The sequence below is a fragment of the Eupeodes corollae genome, chromosome 2 (genome assembly GCF_945859685.1).
Source record: "Eupeodes corollae chromosome 2, idEupCoro1.1, whole genome shotgun sequence".
Lineage (NCBI taxonomy): Eukaryota > Metazoa > Arthropoda > Insecta > Diptera > Syrphidae > Eupeodes > Eupeodes corollae.
This window is the reverse complement of record NC_079148.1, coordinates 89,060,752-89,083,006: the sequence shown is the minus strand read 5'-3', so window position 1 is coordinate 89,083,006 and position 22,255 is coordinate 89,060,752. Positions and strand designations below refer to the sequence as shown.

At 32.5% G+C, this 22,255-nt stretch overlaps 1 protein-coding gene across 1 annotated transcript; it reads right to left on the bottom strand.

Moving 5' to 3' along the window:
- Nucleotides 1–2,397: 2,397 nt before the first annotated feature.
- LOC129946229 (G-protein coupled receptor moody) lies at nucleotides 2,398–21,436 on the bottom strand. Its single transcript, XM_056056347.1, has 6 exons — nucleotides 20,419–21,436; nucleotides 12,914–13,015; nucleotides 4,351–4,491; nucleotides 4,113–4,283; nucleotides 3,279–4,054; nucleotides 2,398–3,211 (listed from the first exon to the last, which is right to left on the bottom strand). The coding sequence occupies exons 2-6, from the start codon at nucleotides 13,012–13,014 to the stop codon at nucleotides 2,502–2,504; spliced, it is 1,899 nt and encodes a 632-aa protein (XP_055912322.1). The 5' UTR covers nucleotide 13,015; nucleotides 20,419–21,436; the 3' UTR covers nucleotides 2,398–2,501.
- Between the last annotated feature and the right edge of the window lie 819 nt (nucleotides 21,437–22,255).

The following is a 22,255-nucleotide window of genomic DNA, read 5'->3' as shown; positions in this document are numbered from 1 at the left end:
AAAACACACGCATTAGGCACATTCTGACGACGACGACTTAAAAGGAAGGCCAGTTGGAGTTGGTGCTTGCCTGATGAATATTTTGTAGACAATGTTTATATGGCAATACAGGTTTTATTTAATTTGTTTGCAATGATACCAACATTTACATGTGAAATGACAATGATAGAGCGCTCCTTGTTGTGAAAAAAAGAATTAAATTTTGGATCTCAAATTGAGATCCAAACACAAAGCAGGATCTTGTGTTGTTGTTGTAATGCATGTAAATCAAAGATCCGGATCAGATCATGGTGATAATAAAACGCGGCTAATAATATTTTTAGAAGTTTTTGGGCGATGAACTGAAGCTAGACGTGTGAAGTACGAGTAATGATCTGAGATTGAAATTTATGAAACTTGAAAAAGAAACTAGTTGCCTTTGTTAAAATATACGTTAAATTGAATGCAAATGCAATGGTCTAACTGCAGCGTTACCACTTTACTTCAATTGAAGTAGATCTACTTCTTTTTTTCAAATAAATATAAAATCTACTTCCTACTTCGCACCATCATCAAAATATTGAAATCTACTTCATTTTCAATACCTGGTTTTTTACCTACTTCAATTATAATAAAAATAGACTGAATCTACTCCTTTTTTCTCTAACTCTTGTATGTAGTCTTAAAACTTTCTAGGGAATTAAAAATCGCTTGAGTATTTGCATTTGCAGTGAAGTTACGTCTTATCTAATGTATTCTAGTGTAACCCTTTTGTCATTTTCTATATACATGAAAGGGCCTAGAAGAAGGACCTTAATCATAATTTCTAGTCAAAAGGGCTGATGAAAATGTCTAGGCCGTATTTCAATAACAACGACTTGATTTTAGAAAATAATGCCTTAATTCTCATCGTTTCACATTTCAATAGACGAAAATTATTTATTGATTTTGTTTCGTTTTTAAACAATCCTTAATGACGTTTTCAAAGCTTATCGATCTTTCAATAACAAATTTACATACATAGTTTTATTTTGTAAATATCTTAATCTATCATACATATAGGGCTGTAAGGCAAGTTTTGCATTCGTAAACAAATTCGAATTCGAGATTTTAATCAAACATGACATTACGATGGTAGAGAAGACGAAAAAAGTGGTCCCCCGATGTTTTCAAACTAAAAATAACAGTAGTTTCAATACAAATTTTTCAATAGATTTTTTTAAATTCTTGCTAAAATGTATGTTCTTAGTTTAGCTTCTTTCAATATAAAAATATATAAAGGCTATCCCATCCCAATTAGAACCGTTATTTTGTTTTTAAGTTTTCTCAAGAACTAAACTATTTTTTTGCCAAAAATATCATTGTTTTTATTTTTAATTTAAAAACAAATATTATTTTTTTCGAAATTTGATTTCTTGAAAATGTGTTATCATTTTTTACAAAATTGAAATGCCAGTCGTCTAATAATAAGTTCAAAATTATATACCAAAAATATTATTAAACTAAAATTCGAAAACGATTTTCAAACGCAAATTTAAAAAAAAAATTATTTTTTCTTGAGAAATCAAATGGCATTTGCATTTTTGAAAACAAACTTTTTTGCAGGTACATTTTAATTCAATACAGAAAAGAGTTTTAACCAGACATTTTTGAATTAATAAGCGAGTTCATGCGAACTAGTCGTTCTGTTTGTTAATGTTTTAAGTTGGGCCCTAGTCTTATTTTGGATTTGATAGTTTGTTTTCAATATGAAAAGATATTTTCAAGTTGTCCAAAAACAAAGATAAAAGGTTTGTTCACTACGTATTACGATTACAATAACTATTTCTTGAAGAACTCGTCCTTTGCAATAAAAAAATCCTAAAGTCATTTGATATAACCAACACGAGCCCAACCTTTGCTTTTTCGTTGCTAACAACCAAGATTTAAATTAAGAAATTTTACATTAACATATTGAAGTATATGTAATGAAGCCTTAAATAATTACATTTTTTTTTCTACTTTTTTATTGAAATAATATAATTTAAAAATATGTAGAATAATATGAAAAAGTAAATTTTTGAAATCTACTTCCATTTTTCTCAATCTACTTCATTTTTTTCCCAAAATCTACTTCCACTTTTTTTTGAGAAGTGGTAACGCTGGGTCTAAGCCTGTCCATTTTTCATAGTCTTATTTGATAATCTCCAAACTGTCTGCTTGTGTAAGGCCATTCAATTCGATTCGTTTGAGAATCGTCAATATAATGTTTGGCGGGATGCATTTTGTATGATTCTTTGGAAAACCATCACTTCAAAACCTAAATTTAAAGAAAATCCCTTTTTACTTTAGGAACATTCATAGTTTGAGGTAAAGAAGGATAGGATCGCATAAGACAATCGAGTAGTGACATTCGGTATCAATATGGTCACTTGGGTATATGTTTGATGTTATAAAGGTTCATAACCAAATGTTTGGATTTTATTAATTTTAACTTTAACCTTAAAATTACTTTCTATTTAAAATCTTATACTATCTTATTTTCAACAATTTCTTAAGATATTTGTTTTTGAAATGACTTTGGTATTATTATCTGGAATGTCGTTGATATTTCGCTTGTAGCCGTTTATGTATTGTGGGTTTTTCTCGATTTCGGAAAGATTCGGATGGGTCTGATTGGTCATGTTCGTGTCGGATGATTCCAACAAGTTCGAGTGGAAGGGGTTTGGGAATGTCTGTTGTTCCAGTTTTTCCGTCTCCACTTCGTCTTCCTCCACTATTACATCCCCCTCTGAGAACGTGATTCGAGAATCTTGAACATGAGTGTCTTGGGGTTTGGTAAATAGTTGCAGTTGCGGTTGCGGTTGCTGTATTTGCTGTGATTGCGGCTGTTGTTGAACTTCTGCAAGGGGATGGCTCAATGCAGCGCTGTTCTGATTCTGATTGATCACTTGATGATGGTTGTTGTTTGATGTTGAAGCTGAAAGATTTGGTAAAATGTGTTCCGTTGCTATTTTGGTAGTTGGCAAAATAGGGTCGGAATTTTTGGTCATATTCATCGTCGAGCTGTTGGTTATGGGAGCTTTGGTTGTTGAGTTCGACAGAGGCTGCAACGTTTGAGGCGATAGCTCGAGCACAACTGGCGACTGATTGCTGCTGTAGCTGTTGCTGCTTGTTTGTGGATCGATCACGGATACTTGTGACACAATTGTACGGCTGTGATTGTAGCTGGACCTTATGTCTTTCCATTTCTCTAAAACAAATAAGTAATTATCTAAATAAAGGCTAAACAAAACCAATTTAAATATTTCTATAAATACCTCCGGCGCTACTTCCGGCATTTTTAAATGGAAGTAGTCTTGATGGTTGGCACATTAGTACTGTTTTGTATGCTTTTCGATATTGCTTATTCATGATAACATAAATTATCGGATTGATACATGATGAAAGGTACAACATAATGTAGCCCAAAATGTGTAGTCCCGGTGAGTTAACATCCTTGTCAGCAATCTTTACAACCGTGATTGGTAGGTAACAGACAATAAATGACAGAAATATGGCTAGTACCATTTTTGTAATACGCCATTCGTTGCGTTTTGCTTTGACATCACGTTGGTCCTTAACTCTAATGATTTTATGTGAGATTCTGGTCTTAGTTATTTCTGCTCCACTAGTAGTACTGAATGAGCTAGATGACACGGGCGAAGACATTCTGTTGGTCGTTCCATTGGATGTCACGCCTGATGGCATTTCTCTGAGATTGTTGGGAATTGAATTCTGTTTGTTTGAATGTTGACGTAGGCGAACTTCTGACATGTGAACAACCCAAAATATCTTCGTGTAACATCCTATGATTATGATGCACGGAATGACGAATGCAATCATGAACAAGGCAGTTTTACTGCTGTGTCCATTTTCATCGTTCATAATAGAGCAAGTTCCAAGTCTCGCATCGTAGTCAAATTTTCCCCAAACAGCGAACAATGTTGGCAACTGCATTCCATAAGCAAAAAGCCAGCAGAACGCAATCATAACACCTATCCAGTGCCGCTTGTAGATTTTTGCATACGCGCTGTGGTGAGCTATCATAATGTATCTAAACAGTTCCAACATTAATTTAAATCCAATCTTTTTTAGGTATGAACATCACTTACCTGTTTATGGTTATCATAGCAATACAGAGCAGGGAAACTCCAATGTTTCCGTATTGGATAAACGGAATCAGTCTACAAAGGAAATCGCCATGTGTCCATGTTCCTTGAATGAAGCGAAAGGCACTGAATGGTAAAACTGCCGCACAAAATAGACAGTCAGCTAAACAAAGACTGAAATAACACGCAAATATTACGTTACGTTTGGCTATAAAATTCAGTTTAAGAAATATTCATTTACCTGATAATAAAAGCAGCTGCCACATTTCGCACCTTCGGGCACTTAAGCAGGGCTATGATTGTAAGGAGATTCCCAAAAATGCCAACCAGCATTATAATGATGGTCGTGACCGCAGCAAAAGTAAGCAATGATCTTGGAAATCTGAAACAATATGGACAAAAAATTCGGGTAAACGTTGTGTCCATGATGTGTTGCAATGATTTCTTTCAAAATTAAAACAAAAATGTCCACTTATATAATTTTTAGAGCTATTTTCGAAAGTGTTTCAATGGTTTCATGAATTAAAAACATTCGAGCCATGAGAAATACATTTTGGTAAATCATGAGTCACTTAACTTTAATTCATAATCCTTTTCACTTCCTCAAGATTTATTATTTTTTAATTCCTAATTTACTTACTGGTTCATTATTTTAATTGTTTAAATTCATAAGTCACTAATAGCTTGTGAATTAAATTTAAGCTTGAGCTAGAAATTGACTTATGTTTCGCAACTGTGCTTTCCTTGGACTTCGAGCATTGAAGTTGTTAAAGTGCATCCTTTGTCTATGCAGTTTGATGCAGAAGTGTGGATTTTTGAAAACCGTTCCACACATTTCATTTACCATGACCTACTTAATAAGCCCACTACCTCGTTGGAGCCAAGGTAGCACTACGGTTTTAGAGACCCAAGGCAAGAAGAATATACAAAGTCGAACGGCTACAATCGCAAATGATCGTCAAATCCTTCTCCAACCGAGTCACAAATAACCTCTTTCGAAATTCTCTGCCGCCAACACAATGTACCGAGAACCAGTGGCTACATTGCAAAGATGCAATCAGAGAAGCCGTTTATGAAGTGCTGGGTTTCAAGCAGCCACCAAGAAGAAACCCCTGATTTAATGAGGAATGTCGGCAGGCAAAAGCAGCCAAACAACAGGCACGCAAAGAGCTGCATAGAAGTACGAGAACTGTTCACCAGCTCTATGAGCAGAAGAAGAGAGAGGTAGGACAAAATATTCAATATAAACGTCGAAAGCCATGACAAACCCGTCTACCCGACTTAGACGAAGTAAAAATTGCCATATCTAAGTCAAAGCCGTTGGAGCAGATGGCTCGAATGCCGAGCTCTTACAAAATAGTGAAAGATTATTTGGTTATGAGCATGTACTAGCTTATCTGTAAAATATGGCATGCCCGATGAGAATGAATGATCAGTATTGTTTGCCAAATCACGTAGAAAGGAGACCCTATAAACTGCACCAACTACAGAGGCATCAGTCTACTGTTGTAAAATATGACAGTCTAAAGCCCATCGTCAACAACCTGATATGTTCTTATCAATTTAGTCTTAGCCCAGAAAAGTCGACAGTCAATCAAATATTTACATTACGGCAGCTTTTGGTAAAAACCAAGAACATTAAATCAACACCTACCATCTCTTCATCGATTTTAAGGCCGCAATTGACAGCATTTAAAGGGACGAACTGTATAGAACCATGTCTAGTTTTGGCATCCCTGCCAAACTCGGCGTTTGTGCAGGATGACTACTCTGCTTCATAAATGTTGGAAACAACTTAACCGAACCCTTCGATGCAAAAAAAGGTTTTAGACAAGGTGATGCGCTGTGATGCGATTTCTTTAATATCGTACTTTTAAGAACAGTGCAGAGCTTTCACGTCGATACTAGAGGCACTATCTTTCAAAAGTCTGTCGAATTACTGGCATATGTTTATGACATTACATATTCCCACTTATTTTTAGGGCCCGAAATTTTAAAATCATTCAAGCTTTCGCAATCGGCTCCTGTTTGCATGCCATCTAACAACCTATCAGCCACAAGCTTGCCGATCTGGGCCCCTGATTATTATTGGCGTACATTTTTTTAAATATTTGGTAAAAAATTGGGCAAGTCTGAACTATTAAAAGAAAGTCATAATAAATATTTAATTGAACGTACATTTCAAATTCATTTTATTTTGAAAATTTTTATAGTCAAAATTAGGGGCCCGGCAACTTAAAACAAAATACAAATCTTTATTTCGGTTTCTGTTTTTATAATTTTTTTTCTTCTATTTTTGTTTCTTAAATTAGAACGTGACAGTAGGTAAGAACTTTAGAAAAAAAATGCTAAATATGGTGGGACCCGAGATTTTTCGGTCCCGGGCTTGGAATCCCTCTCGCGCCCCTGCTCAGCCTGATGTATGTCAATTGGACTTTTGTGAGTATTGAGGCAGGCGGTTTTATCAGTTAATAAGGGCAAAACAAAAATATCAAGAAAGGACCTACAACACCGACCAATCGATCGATCAAAACGTCACCAACGACAGAAGCTTTATCTACCTAGGCTTCGCTGTAAACTCAGAAAACAACACGAGTGCTGAGATCAAAAAAACAATTGCTCTTGCTAACCGGTGTTTCTTTGGGCTAAGAAAGCAATTGAGTAGTAAGGCCCTCTCTCAAACGACCAAATTGTCACATTTATTTATCCCCGTCCTGCTATACGTTACATGAGCATCCACTTTGACAAAAGCGCGGATGAAAGAACCTTGTGTCGTTTCGAGAGAAAAGTTCTTCGTGTGATCTACGGTCCCAAACGCATAGACGGTGAGTGGAGGAGAAGATGGAACGACGAGCTGTACGGGCTGTACAAACTGTACCCAGAAGGATAAAACTCTAACGACTAAAATGGCTGGTTCACATAAAGCGCATGGAAATCAATGCTCCCGATCCTAAATGCTTCGAATCCACACTCACAGGACAGCGCAGTAGAGGAAGACCTCACCCAACTTGGAACGCGGAACTGGATTCATTTAGCTTGGCTAGATGGAGAAGTTTGTTGGGTAGAACCTTAGTTCACACAGAACTGTAGCGCCACCTAAAGTAAGTAAGTAAGTATAAATTAACTCTTTAATAATTTCTACCGGTTACCTTAGTTACCTCGAATATTACATTACACATCAGGTACAAAATATACCTTGAAAACCAGACAAACAATTATGGTCGTTCATAGAAATGTACATTTAATTAATGATTAGACGTTTACCAACTATCGAAGTTATCAAATTCGATGTTGGAAATTTTGAATCATTTTTTTTAAATAGCTAAACGGTTATAAGGCTCATACACTTTTAAGTGCACGAACATCGCAATAGTGATGTTAAGTTTCCGTATCAATTTCTTTTTTTTGTCAATAAAAAAAGATAGCTCTTAAAAAGAACTATTTGACAAACGATCTTTACTCAACGTGCGATTGTTTATCAGAGAGCGCATCCACTGAACCCATATTCCAATAAGAAACTTGTTGCCGCCTTAACCACAATTATGTCTATTATGAATTTGTCTGTCTGTTGTATCTTTAAGCGAAGTTTGTGTATATCATTGGCATTTGATAAGATGGAAGCGCTTGTGCAGCCTTAACAATCATGTTCTTCTTTAAACGACGACAGAGGTTTCTCATGAACGATAACAGCGCCGAGATAACCTTTTTTGACATTTTAGAAGTAAAGTGTAGAACAAGAACCAACGTTCTCATAACTATTCATAAATTGCACAAATATTTATTTGTAAAATAAAAGCAAAATAATATTACTATAAAGATGTAATGACACGCAAAAATGGAAGCGGATGCGAATTCCACTCAAAGTTTAACAAAAATATCATAGTTTTCGTTCGGCTCAAAAATGTCATATTCGCTCTATAAATGTTTATTTTTTTTATTTAAAGATCTATTTTTTATACCTGATATTATAAAGACTAAAATTTGTTTATTGAGGTACACATATGTATGTATGAAGTGAACAGTACCTACCGCTTATAAGACCGGAACTTGAATTTTTTGATATTTATAATCACAATTTAAGGAAAAATAGGATCAATATTCATCAACCATCAATATTTTCTGAAACCTTAATTTGTCAATATTTTTTAAGCTACTCAACTCTCAGTACTTTGACAAATGGTTCCAGAAATATAGCACTTCAAAAATCACAAAAACCCTTACTACTAAAAAATATTATGAGGGATTTCCTGATTTCAAAGAACCTTGAAATTTCACACAAAGGTAGATATTGTATGGTGCTTATAAAAACAGCTAAAGACCTTACAAGAAAATAAAAACTTCTCTTAATAGGCGTAGTATAAATCCACTGTTCAGCAAATTCTTCAAATTATTGTAGATTAATTTTAATTTTGACTTTTAATTATTTAATTTAACACCATTTTGATGTTTTAATAGGAATAGGATAGTGAAGCAGAAATTTTTAAATAATAACCGGAAGTTATGTATATGAAATAATGAGACATTAAAGAGATTCACATCAAAAAAGAACAATGCAGACACGGATTTAAATGTCAAATGCGTTGAAGTTAAAAAAATTGATAGTATTTATTAGTTTGACATATGAACATATGTATGTATGTACTAGTACATATGAGGCACTGGAAGCAGTAGTGGCGTAACCCTCATTTTTGCAAATTTTGAGTTTATTACACTATCATGACCAAAATTACATTTTCTTTCGATGCAGAATATAGCTCATATTTGTTTATAAACGCTCCAATAAAAGATTTTTGCAAGAAATGTGTAAAGAAAAGTTTACGACTGATCACGAGAAGCCTTAAATACAATTGAATATGGTTATAGCAGCAGCGGCAAGAAAGAAGGATCCATTTAAAATTATTGTTACGGATGGATCTGTGAAGTTTTCGACGATAAAATTTGAAAAAAATATAACATATCTAAAGATAAATGTTAATAAAGTGAAAGTGGAATGGCTTACGCTTCAATGGCTTCAATTTTTGAAAGAGACCCGCTTCAATATTTCTAAAAAGTGCAGTAATAACGAATACGTTATAATTATTGGTGTAACCAACTTACTTTTTTAAAATAATTTCAGTATCCAGAAAGCAGAAGTGGTGTAAGCCACATAAAATCCAGTAAATCACACATTTACAGATAAGGTGAAGATCTAAAATAAAAGATATTCCGCCAGATATGACATAGCTAAAGTTTATTTGAGATTATTTTAAATAGGAAACCAATAATAAACAAATGTTTTTCTATAATTATTGCAATTTGGGGTTACTCCACTTCTGCTCTCAATGCCTCAATGCCTCAATGTAAGAATACAAATTTTAAAATATTTTATTTAGTTTTCTAAAATACAAAGTGAGTTGCTATATTGAATAACCTTTATTAGTGGTTTTTCCTTTCTTATAAAGCTGCTTCTTATAAACATTGCGCACTGTACTATTCAAGATACCTAAAGCAGTTTCGAGTTGTTCAAAGCTATTTCCTATTTGCACACTTGATAAGGAATGAATGAACTTATGGTTGTCATTGTCAATATAAAAATGTAGATGTACAATTAAATGTTGTTTAATTTTTGTATAACGAAAAGATCAGATAATCAGCTTCTGATTAAGAATTTTAACGTTAAAAGGTTTATCAAAAAATATTGGTTCCTTCAAAATAATGTTGTTTTTTTTCGTAGTAGTTTAAAGTCATTTGTGCAAATACCTCCAAAAATAATTTAGCATTCCCAAGGTCAGATATTCTGTCTTTTCTGAAAAGGTTTACAATTACACCAAGTCATTTATTCCCTCATAAATGTTCAATTGACTTTTACTCTACTTTTAAAGAAAAAATGCTTAAATGTGCATATCAAAGTTGGAATTGAACCTTTAATTAAGTAACACAATCCAAATGAATACAAAACAAATTTCTCGAAAGCTAAGCCTGAAATAATACGTATTAATGTGAAATTAAGTAAAACGATTAGAATATTTTCGTAAATAGATTAGATTATTTTTTTCTGTGGAATTCCAAAGGTGTGTCCAGATCAATACAAAATAAAACCAGAAAGTGGAAGAAACATTAATTTATTTTGAATTATATTTATTAATATAGATAAAAAGTTTTATATGGCTCCAGTAAAAGGTGCGTTAAAAAAGATTTAAAACATTCTTAGTAAACTTCAAATGCATTTAGCCTAAAATGCTTCTATTCTATGTTATATAACATTTATAAATAACTTTCTTACGTTTAGAGATATTTACGACAAATTCTCTTAAAGATTTAGTAAAATGTTTAATTTTTAGATTAAAAGATGATTTACTTATTTTTAACGATTTTAACGTCTTACTATCTCTTAACAATTTGCTAAAGTTAAAATAACGGAATGGCTACTTTAACTTTTAGCAATTCGCTAAATTTATATGACATCTTTTCGATTATTCTCATAAAGAGTAGGTTCAGGCGACATAAGGGACTTGATAGTAAGAAAGGCCAACTTTATTGGAAAGTTAATAGGAAAGTTAGTAAACAAAGATCTCCCTAATTATAAAGTCGATTCCACTTATGTCAAAATGACAGCTAATCATAGTTTTTAGTTCAGCTAAGAGCTGAACTTTATTACCCTATGATTTATTTATTTTCTGCAAAGTTCTATTTGATGTTTTATGAAAAAGGGTTGTAAAAAAGTATGTTGAAATAAAGTTCCGTCTTTGAAGTTTATGACAATTGTAAAACTAACTAATTGCCTTGGTCTTAACTTTCGTTCAAAGAACGCAGTTGACTACAAAAAATTAAATCCCTTACATTGTCTGAACCCGCCCATTGTCTTTAATTGACTTTATTGGAAAGTTGTCTGGAAAGTTAGTCAAAAAAGAACTCCATAACTATCAAGTCAATTCCACTTATGTCAAAATGACAGCTAATCACAGATTTTTAATTCAACTAATTCAACTGAGGAATGAACTTTTTTAGCCTATGATTTATTTATTTTCTGCACAATTTGATTTGATATTTTATGTAAAAAGATTCTTTGTCAAATTGGAAAAGGAGTAAGTTTTTCTTTAAAATATAAAATTCTGGTAAAAATGGAATTGTAGCTTGCCTGAGAGGTGTTTTGTAGAAAATTATGTTTTTAGTAGTTTTTGAACGATCAACTTAAGGTACAATTTGATGAAATAAAGTTCCGTCTTTTAAGTTCATGACAATTGTAAAACTAACTATATGCCTTGGTCTTAATTTACGTTTATTTTACGTAGATTTTCGTCTTTTTCATAATTTTAAAATTACCAACAATATTTTTCATATAAAAAAATAGTTTAGTTTGAAAATCTAGTTTTGTTAAACAGATTTTCAGTCGAAACTTTTTTTTTACAAATTTTAGAGCATTTCTTAAATTTTTAAAAATTGGATGAATGAAATTAATTTGGGAAATATTAAGAACCGAACATTCATTTTTACCAAATTTGAGAACTATTTCTTGTAGATTACATTTTTTTAATGAAAAAACGGACTGTTGGATTTTTATAAAAAACTACTGCATATCGAAAACAATATTTTTTGTGAAATAAAAAGAGTTTGAAGACAATATTTTTAATTTTTAAAAGCTTTTTGAGTAGGAAGTAAATTTTTACCAAGTTTTAGTATTATTTTTTTCTTAAGTTTTTATTTAGTAAAAAGAGATTTTAATCAAAATTTTTCTGAGTATTGACAAAAATATTTTTTAATAGATAAAAATAGTTTAAAAATAATATCTCAAAGTTTTGAAAAGATATTTGAGTCGAAAATCAATTTTTACCAACTTTTGTTAAATTTTCTTTTAAGTTTTTATTTTTTGTAAGAAAACTGTCAATTCTATTTTTCTCAAAACTTGAATGAATATTAACAACAATATTTTTTAATAGATAAAAGTGGTTTAAAGCCATTATCTCAAATTTTTGAAACGATATTTGAGTCGAAATTCAATTTTTAACAACTTTGAGTAAAAAAAAAACTGTATATTCGATTTTCCTCAAAATTTCACCAAATGTTCAAAACATTATTTCTCGTTGTAAAAAATTGTTTTGGAGATAAAATCATTTTTATGCCCAAAATTTTCGAGTTGATTCATTTTTTTAATTTATAAAAAAACCGTTAATTGAATTTTTTTCAAAAAATATGTTTGTGTGGTATCACGTTACAATATAGTATATGAAACTTAATTCAAGTCTCTAGCGTTTTTGGTTCGTAAGATATTTAGGGCTAACCAAAATGTTCAGTTCTTTTTAAACTGCTATGGTAAAAAAACCGTGCATGTGATTTTCTTCAGACTCCTTTCTGCATCTTTCTGCCTTTATGGACGTACGTACACACGCACGCACAACCATGCTCTAAAAATCTTTATTTCGACTCTAGGGACCTTGAAACGTCGAGAAATTTCAAAATGTTCAATTTGACAAATCGGAACCATTACAATAACTTCCTTTGGGAAGTTAATAAATATTGGTGTTTTTAAAAAATCCAATAAACTTTATTCTATAAATTCTTTATTCAATAAATCCCTTTCCTGTTTTTAATTAGAAAACAAATTTTGTTTGCCTTTGTACTTGAAACTTTTCAGTTTTCCATCCAAGGATCTTGTGTCCCGTTCGGTTCTTGTGTTAAATTGCCCCAAGAAGCCTAATCAGTACACATTTTTAATTAAGCAACAAGCTAAGGTATAGAATTTCAGCTAATGAAAATTGATAGTCCAAAATACATTATTAACTTTTCTTTGACTGTATTTGGAATGTGAAAAATATATACCAACTCACCTATTGATTTCATCTCCATTCAATGCGTCCCTCATTGTAGAAGTAGCCCATGATTGTGTTGAAGCCTCAAAATCAGCTTCTATCGGCAAGGTGCTGTTCATTCTGTACATAGAAAAACAAAAGTTATTGATTCGTCTTTATACACACACACACATAGTAGAAGTATATACAATTATTAGAACATTCAATTATTTAATTTAATTTGAAATTCCTGAGTTAAATTTGGTTCATAGTTCAAGCTAATTTTCCAAAAAACAAGGTCTAAGTCATCCATAAATATCGTCATTTATATAAATAACATATTCATACGAGTATAATAGCACACAATTTTCTGGTTCTGGTAATACCACGGTAGATGACACAGAGTCAATATTCAATTCACCCCTTATCCTAAATAACACAAGAAGTCACTTTTACGTACTAGGAGTATATGAATGTACGTTATGGGCTATAGATACTCTAAATTAGTGTTAATTAACCCGTTTAAAAGGGGTCACTTTCAATCAACCGAGCGACCGACGACGCGACGCACGGGTTGACGCAGGGACTTTGAAACATCTATGTACATTTTTAAGCTGGAAATGCTGCTGGCTCGCTGGCTGGCTGGCTGATTTTATCGGACAATTGAAAGAAAAGCCAAGGCGCCTTTTCAAAACCTCTCACCTACTCACATATAAAATGTGTTTCTCTTTCCGCCAGCTAATTAAATTCGTTGTGAACTTTTAACCGACACTCAACAATGTCACAATAAAATACTGAGTGTGGGTGAAGAAAATAAAAACAAATAAACAATTTTTACATTTTCTGCAGATTGCAAAATTATAAAGAGAACTTCGGCAAACTATACGTAATTTAAATTTAAAGGAGCTGGTTAAATTAAAACAATTAAGGCTTAAATTTAAAGGGTGCGAGTAAAAAGTGATGCAAGTCGTATGATAAATTAAAGGAAGTGCTAATAATGACTTCCAGACTTCTGGTAATGAATCCCTTTGATCAAATTAATGGTATCACATTTTCTTTGTGAAAATTAAGAAGGATTCCGAAAGCACAATTCTACAGAAGTTAGTTACCAATTATTTATACAAATAAATTCAGCATTCAGTCCTTATTAAGGGTGTTTTTAAATTTTAAATATTATGTTTGGTATATGACCAACACAACACGGCTGGTGTGTATAAAGCTTGACCTGGAGGTCCAATTTTCGATGACTTTTTCCAACATTTATGGCCACATATGAGCAATAACGCTGCAAATGTTGGCCTACAAGTGTTCAATCGTTTCGCCGCAGACCAATCAAGCTGTGTTAGATCAGGAGTCCATAACCTGAATCCATGTGAATACCAAATTTCTCCTTAATAACAAGTGTGTGACTTGTTGCTTCGTCTTGTTAAAACCACAGATTTATGAAAAACTAAACAACTGTATAGAAAGTTAGGAACCTGAAGACGAAGTACTGGTTGTTGAAGATTTTAATTTACCCAATCTCAATTGGATTCAAATTGAGGACGATAACTTCTAAGTTCCAATAAATGCGTCATCTTCAAATGAGCTTTTATTAACAGATGGTATGTCTTCATGTGGCTTAAATCAACTCAACGTTGTGAAGAACTGTTTTGGAAAAACACTTGATCTGCTATTTTTCTCCGAAACCGTATGCTCTGCAGCAGCTGTGATTTCTCCTGCTGTCAAAATTGTGGACGAAGATCGCCATTATCCTGCATAAGACAAAGCATTTAATTTAAACATGGATTAACCTCATATGCTATCCAATAACAACACACTAGAATTCAACTTTAGTAGGTGTTATTTTGAAAAACTTGTTAACTTTTTATGTACGATCAATTGGGTTCACTTATTTGGAACATAAATATAGACGATATGTGTAACATTTTTTTATTTAACTCTTTTTGACGTTTCTACAAAACAATTCTATTTAAAAAGACTCGAAATAACTTGATTACTATACCATGGTTTGATTCTTACGTTAAAAACAAAAACAAAAGGAGCAAAGCTTGGATAAAGTATAATCAAACAGTAACTGATGATGATTATAGGACGTTCATTATAATAAAACAACTTTTCACTAACTACTCTATAATCCTATATAATGGTGAGTACATTCGGAAAATTGAATTTAACCTTAAAAATAATCCTGATAGTTTTTGCAAATTCGTTAATCGTAATAAGAAAACATGTGCGTACCCTAACTTAATGAATGATTCGACATCAAATAGTAATGAGCCGAGAATAATTGCTTTTCTAGATTATAATACTATTAGTTTTCCTAACACATCTACCACTGTTTTAAATTTCCCCCACTTAAATTCGTTCCATTTCGTTATAAATGAAGATACTGTCCTTAATAATATCCTACAACATGACGAATGTTTTAGTCCTGGTCCCGACGGTTTACAATCATCCATTTTAAAGAAATGTGCTGCGTATTTAGCACACCCATTATGTGTTCTGTTCAACACGTCTTTAAGTGACTCCCTGTTTTCTTTTATCTGTAAAAGCTCTTTCATAATACCAGTACACAAAAAAGGTCCTAAAAACGAAATAATGAATCACCGACCTATTGCTAAACTATCTGTGATACCTAAACTGTTTGAGTCAGTCGTATGTAGCGTCCTTTCTTTTCACTGTAGTTCAATTATCTGTGATAACCAGCATGGTTTTGTTAAAAAGCGTCCAACTTCTACTAATCTGTTTGTTGATTGTATCTTTACTGATTTCAGCAAGGCTTTTGACAAATTGTGTCATAAAACATTACTTAACAATATTTATAGACTTTTTCATAAACTTTTTCATATTTGCAAGATAGACGTTATAGTGTTAAATTTCGTAATGAGTGTTCAAGTTCATTTGTTGTGAATTCTTGTGTCCCCCAGTGTAGTCACCTTGGTCCTATTCTATTTGTTTTATTTATAAATGACTTGGTTGCAATCATACGAAATTCGTCTGGCCTAATATATGCTGATTACATTGAAATTTTTAAAAAAATGTAGAGTTACATCTGACTGTCTTCTCTTGCAAGAAGACTTAATATTATTCAGGGAATGGTGCAATAATAATCGTCTTGTTTTAAATGTTGACAAATGTAAAACCATGAGTTTTACACGGAAAAAAGTTCCAATCGTTTTTAGTTACATGTTTGATTTTTGTACTTTAAGAAGAGTATATGTACATATTTTCTGACTTGGGTGTTGTCTTAAACTCTAAACTAACATTTAATGAACACATTAACTTCATAGTTAAAAAAGCAACTAGAGTTCTTGGTTTTATAAAGAGATTGGCCGTTATTTCCGTGATCCATATGTTTTAAAATTAATTTTTGTTTCATTTGTGAGACCAGTCCTGGAATATGCTTGTACAGTATGGTCACCTTACTACGCCCGCGCCGTACACGTCACAAGACTCGAAGCCATTCAGAAAAGATTTTTGCGTTTTTTTCTATGATTAATCCCGTGGTTTCATGATATCCATACATTACTGCCTTATTCACAAAGATTTTCTCGCATAAATCTTACTTCTTCGACAAATCATAGGATGGTGATGACAAATTTCATCACCATCAGTTCTTGGTAGTTTAAACTTTAGTTTTAGTCGTTAAAGTATAAGACTCCAGAAACTATTGAATACTAATTTTAGCAGATCAAACTGTGGTGTACATAGCCCCTAAAATAATTTAATTGAAATCTATAATAAATTGAGATCTAACTCTTAAGTTGAGGTCGAAACGAAACAGATTTTGACATACATTTTTTAAGTGCTTCTTCATTAAGAAAATTGTTTATTAGATCATTTATTTGTATCATAACTGGACATTGTACACCAAATGATTTTTGTGGAAGCTGTATAGGAAAAACAATTCACTTAAGGGATTCAAATGATTACTAAGCTTAGAAAAAAGTTATTCCTGTTTCGTGACCTTAGACCTATACATCTAACGTATGTATAACTTTTGTTTCTATAGAATAAAGTGGTATCACAATAAACCCACAATTATTTTTTAAAAAGCTTTACCTAACCTAGGACATAAGTGTTTAAAGTTCAAAAAGGTAAATGTGACCATTTATCACAACGTTTACGAAAAATTGATGTACTTCTTGAAATATGTAACTTTTATGTCTTTAATTAAATAAAAAAGAGACTGGTATACGACCCACACTGATAACTTCCCATCCCGTCCGTCGATTTGTCTTGCTTAAAAGTTTGTAGGTTTTCCTGTTGGGTTAAAAAAGTTGTCAGTTGAATTATTCTTTAAAAATTTAGAATTACCAACAATATTTTTTATGTAAAGAAATAGTTTATTTTAAAATTCTAGTTTTGTTGAATAGATTTTTAGTCGGAAATAAACTTTTACCAATTTTAGTAGCACTTCTTAAATTTTTACAAAATGGATGAATGAACTTAATTTTAGATATATCCTGAATCAAACATCAATTTTTACCAGTTTGCTTACTATTTTATGTAGATTTTATATTTTTATGAAAAAACGGACTGTTGGATTTTTAGGAAAAAAAATTACTGAATATCGAAAACAATATTTTCTGTGAAATAAAAAGAGTTTCAAGACAATATTTTTAATTTTTGAAAAGCTATTTGAGTCGTAGGAACCTTTTTTTTTACCAAGTTTTAGTATTGTTTTTTTTTAAGGTTTTTATTTTTTGTAAAACAAAATGTCAATTCGATTTTCTCACAATTTTACTGAATGATGACAAAAAAATTTGTATGAAGATAAAAGTAGTTGAAAGCCAATATCTCAAGGTTTTGTAAAGATATTTGAGTCGAAAATTAATTTTTACGTTTACTTTTATTCATTTCTTTTGTTTAGGATTTTATTTTTTGTACAAAATTGTCAGTTCGATTTTTCTTAAAATTTTTTAAATGTTTAAAACACTATTTCTTATAAGTTAAACTTAGTTTGAAGCCATAATATCAAATTTTTGAAAAGATATTTGAGTCAAACATTATTTTTTACCAACTTTTGTTGAATTTTCTTTTAATTTTTTATTATTTTCAAAAAAAACTGTCAATGACTAAAAATTTTACCGAAAGTTTAAAACAATATTTAATATAGGATAAACCAAGTTCAAAACCATAATCTCAAGTTTTTAAAAAGATATTTGAGTCGAAATTCAATTTTTACCAACTTTGAGTAATGTTTATTTTTAGGTTTGTATTTTTATAAAAAAAACTGTCAATTCGATTTTTTCAACATTTTTCCAGATGTTAAAAACTTTATTTATTTATTTATTTGATATTACGTAACAATATACAGTCCCTGGCCATATTAATAGGCGCACTGAAGAATTTTTATAATTATTAGATTATACGCAATATTTTTAACGTTCAAGAATGGACGTATAGTTCCATTTCTATGGAAGATGGAGCTTCATGCCACACAGCCCAGTCCATAAAAACTTGTTTGAGGGAAAAAAACATCCTTCTGTTAGGCTGGCCGGGAAATAGCCCTGATATGAACCCAATTGAAAACGTGTGGGATCTGATGAAGAGGGAAGTAGCTAAAGATGCGGTCATTTATTGAAAGAGTAATTCACGTGTGGAATCACCACTCACAAATGCAGGAAACAGTCAAATCATGCATTGACAGTATGCCGCGCAGAATTGAGGCTCTTATTAAAGCAAAAGTACCCATGGCATTATGGTTAGTGCGTTGGACTGTCATGCCAGAGGTCTTGGTTTCGATCCCTGTATATGCTATCTTAAGTCTTTTCACGGGTACTGCCTCTTGCGAGGAATTGACAAATTCTCCAAGAGTAACTCTTTTCATAAATATATATTGTAGGTCCCCTCCATCCCTGACAACATAATGTTCTGCATACATAGTAAAAATAACTGGAAATTAAGATTTTGCATACAATCTTAAGTGCGTCTAATAATATGGCCAGGGACTGTATTCTATTAATCCAAGTCTCTAGCGTTTTTGGTGCATGAGATATTAAGGGTTTACCAAAATTTGCAACTTTTTTTAAACTGCTATCACAGATAATAAATTTATTATCTGTGCTGCTATGGTAAAAAACCACCCTTTCTGTATCTTTCTGCCATATTATCTATATAACAAAATTTATTTGAAGTCGATATCTCTTCTTTTTCTTGAGATATGGGTGACGAAAGAAAACGTGACGAACGTACGGACGTACGAACATACGTACACACCCATGCTCAGACTAAAAATCTTTTATTTCGACTTTAAAATTTTCAATTTGACAAATCGGACCCATTACTATAACTTCCAACGGGAAGTTAATAAATTATGTGGCGCAATAGTCCGTTGAGAACTTGGGCCTATAGTGACTTACAAATCTCAACCATTCCTGTGTGAGAGAGTGTTATCAGGGATGGAAAGGCCCTACAACTAATTTGAGCAGCTAATTTGAAAAAGCACTTTTCACGACAAGAATGGATCTTGGATAATTTTTCAATTCTTGCAAAATGCACTACGCGTGAAAAAAGCTTAAAATACCACAGGCAGGGTTTGAACCCAAGACTTCTGGCATTTTTGTACGGGTACTACCTACTACAAATGCATCTACGTTATATATAAAAAAGGTTACTATTTTATAAAATAGTTTTGTTAAAGATATGGCCCTCGGTACCTTGAATATATTGGGTCTGTATTGAAGTACAATTCAACAGCCTTAAATCTATATAATAAATCTTTTAACAATTTGTATGTGCCTAAATTCCAACTTATTAATATATTCTTGGTTGAAATTGTATTGAATCCTCCCAGAATTGACCAAATAATGATGATATCAATGAATATAGTATATCTACACATATATTTTATTTTAATTGGTAAACTAGAAATCTGGAGATATGAGTCATAACATATTTACATTAAATCTTCAAGTCTAAATGTAAATCTTGTAATATTTTTGTCTTTAAAAAACAGCAAAGGAAAAATATGTAAGAAGCAAGGAAATTATTAAACTCATGTTCTAACAAAAATGTCCGGATTATCGTTTTTAAAAGAGACAAATTTAAAACACATCCTAAACCGGAACCGCTTATTTTCTGAAATGTCAGTACAAAATTTTTCGAAAAGTATATGTATTGGTGCAAACGTAACCGCGAAACATCAACTGAATTGACTAGACATCGTTTCATTAACCTGTTCTTCAAAAAGGAATTCCTAACAGTTGACAATAATGCTAGAAGCTTGTCTCAAGCAGTTTGTAAATCAACACAATTAAAACAAACATTAAAAACAAAACAATACCAGACTATTTACTTGTTTGCGACAAACAAAGGCAAAGGCGAATAAATGTGTTGCAAAACTTGGAACTGCACTCAGTCTCAGACCTAATTATTCCACCTTGCGAATAACTGCCTTGATGTCTAGATCGTCTATTCTAAAAACGCTCAAACTCTCCATTTTAATGTTGTATCTCATTGCTAAGAGTATTCAAAAACTTTCTAACTATTATCGCACTTAAAACTGAAACCCTCACCAATAACACAGCATTACTCACTTTGCACCTCCAAACAATATCCATAAACCAGAAAAAAAAACACTTTTCAGATAACACTTCTTTGCGTTGTATTACACCTTTCAGGTGAGTCGTGGATTCGTCGTTGCGGTTGTCGTAGTCTCTGGCTGCGCGTTATGATGAGTAATCCAAAAATGTATCATATACTTCAAGCTATATCGAGTTCGAGTTTATTGAATCCAGTGGATCGCTTATTCATGTTGTTATTCCAATGAAAAATGTGTACAAAGATCTCAACACTATTCTCCCACTGCCACTGTCACTTTTAATTGTGTATTCAAATTGTAATTAGCAATTAACTATCCATATTGTTTACGACATTTCAAAATAGAAATAGAAAAGCAATTAAATTGTGTTCACTGCAAAATAACTTTCATACACATTCTTGCTGAGTTTCACAAGGAAAAAATAAAATACGCATAAAAATAAAAATCTCCAGCTCAAGACTTCCATAGTTCATAATTCTTTAAAGCACTGTACTGAAACCATTAACAAATACACTAAACTACAGATTTTAAGCAATCTAGAGATCATCGATCATCTTGCGATCGGGACGACGACGACAACGTTGCCGACACGGGTATCAATATCAACGTATCTTTTATTCAGTTTCAGATAAGAAGCTATATTTTAAAACTTATAAGCCGACTGCAATTGCACTTGCACTTGCGTTCTACATTGAACGGATCTTCGCTTCAAAATACACAGAGTCAGGAGGAACTGATTAAAATCATGCTTCCAATCGTGTAACCTACGAGTTACTAACTTCAAAATACTGCACAACCGATCGAGACTATAATTTTTTATTTTTCAGATAATTATATTATTTTATTGTGGTGTTTCTGTTGTTGTAGTGTGCTTTTTATGAGAGAGGAGAGGGCCCTTCGCGCTCAGAGAACTGCGATGACCGACGAACGTATCGAATTCGAATGGACTGGACGGATAGATGGAATGGAACCCAAGCTTGACACGATCTGATGGTTTCGTGTCGTGTCGCTCAATACAATGACGATGATCAACTGATTAAGAAAGAAAAAGTGACTCTTATTGGGTGCTAGTACTGCTAGTGCTAGTCCGCCACAGTCTAGTCGCTTCAGATCGTGGTGACTTTTAGGTTGGTTAGTTTTAGTTTGGTAGGCCGAGAGTGTAACAAAATAAGATATTGTACATCCAATCAAATCTAGGTACAATATCTACAGTAGCTCAACAGTGAGCCAAAAAGAAACAAACACTTGGAATATTAATTTTTGAGAAAGATAGTTGATGTATTTTTATTAAGGGGACTGTTAAATAAATTGAACAGGTTCAGACAATATAAGGGACTTACTTAATTTGGAAGTTAATATACATCACTGTAAGTTTCTCTAATATCATTGCTTTCAAACTGGGAACTTTACTCCACCAACCTTCCTGTCTGTCGATTTGTCTTGCTTAAAATTTTAATAAAATATTCATAACAATATTTTAGGTGAGAAATATAACTTTCTTTGTTCTCCTTATACTTGAGTCGAAAACCATTTCTTATCAGATTTCTGTTTTTTTTTAGGTTTTCGTGTTTTGCTAAAAAAGTTTTCAGTTAATTTTTCTAAAAGATTAACTTGAAATTACTTACTTACTTACTTAAGGTGGCGCTACAGTCCGGGGCGGACCTGGGCCTCAACCAACAAGCGTCTCCAGCCAGCTCGGTCCCTAGCTAGCTGTCTCCAGTTTCGCACGCCAAGTTGGTTGAGGTCCTCTCCCACCTGGGTGCGCCACCTGAGTCGCGGTCTTCCTCTACTGCGCCGTCCCTCGGGATTGGATTCGAAGACCTTCCGGGCTG

Bases quoted from the DNA above. Each gene is read 5' to 3' on its own strand.
- LOC129946229 (XM_056056347.1), bottom strand. From the start codon at position 13,014: ATGAACAGCACCTTGCCGATAGAAGCTGATTTTGAGGCTTCAACACAA. The intron at 4,492-12,913 runs GTGAGTTGGTAT...ATATTGTTTCAG, and splicing joins AATGGAGATGAAATCAATAG to ATTTCCAAGATCATTGCTTA. The intron at 4,284-4,350 runs GTAAATGAATAT...GTGTTATTTCAG, and splicing joins GCAGCTGCTTTTATTATCAG to TCTTTGTTTAGCTGACTGTC.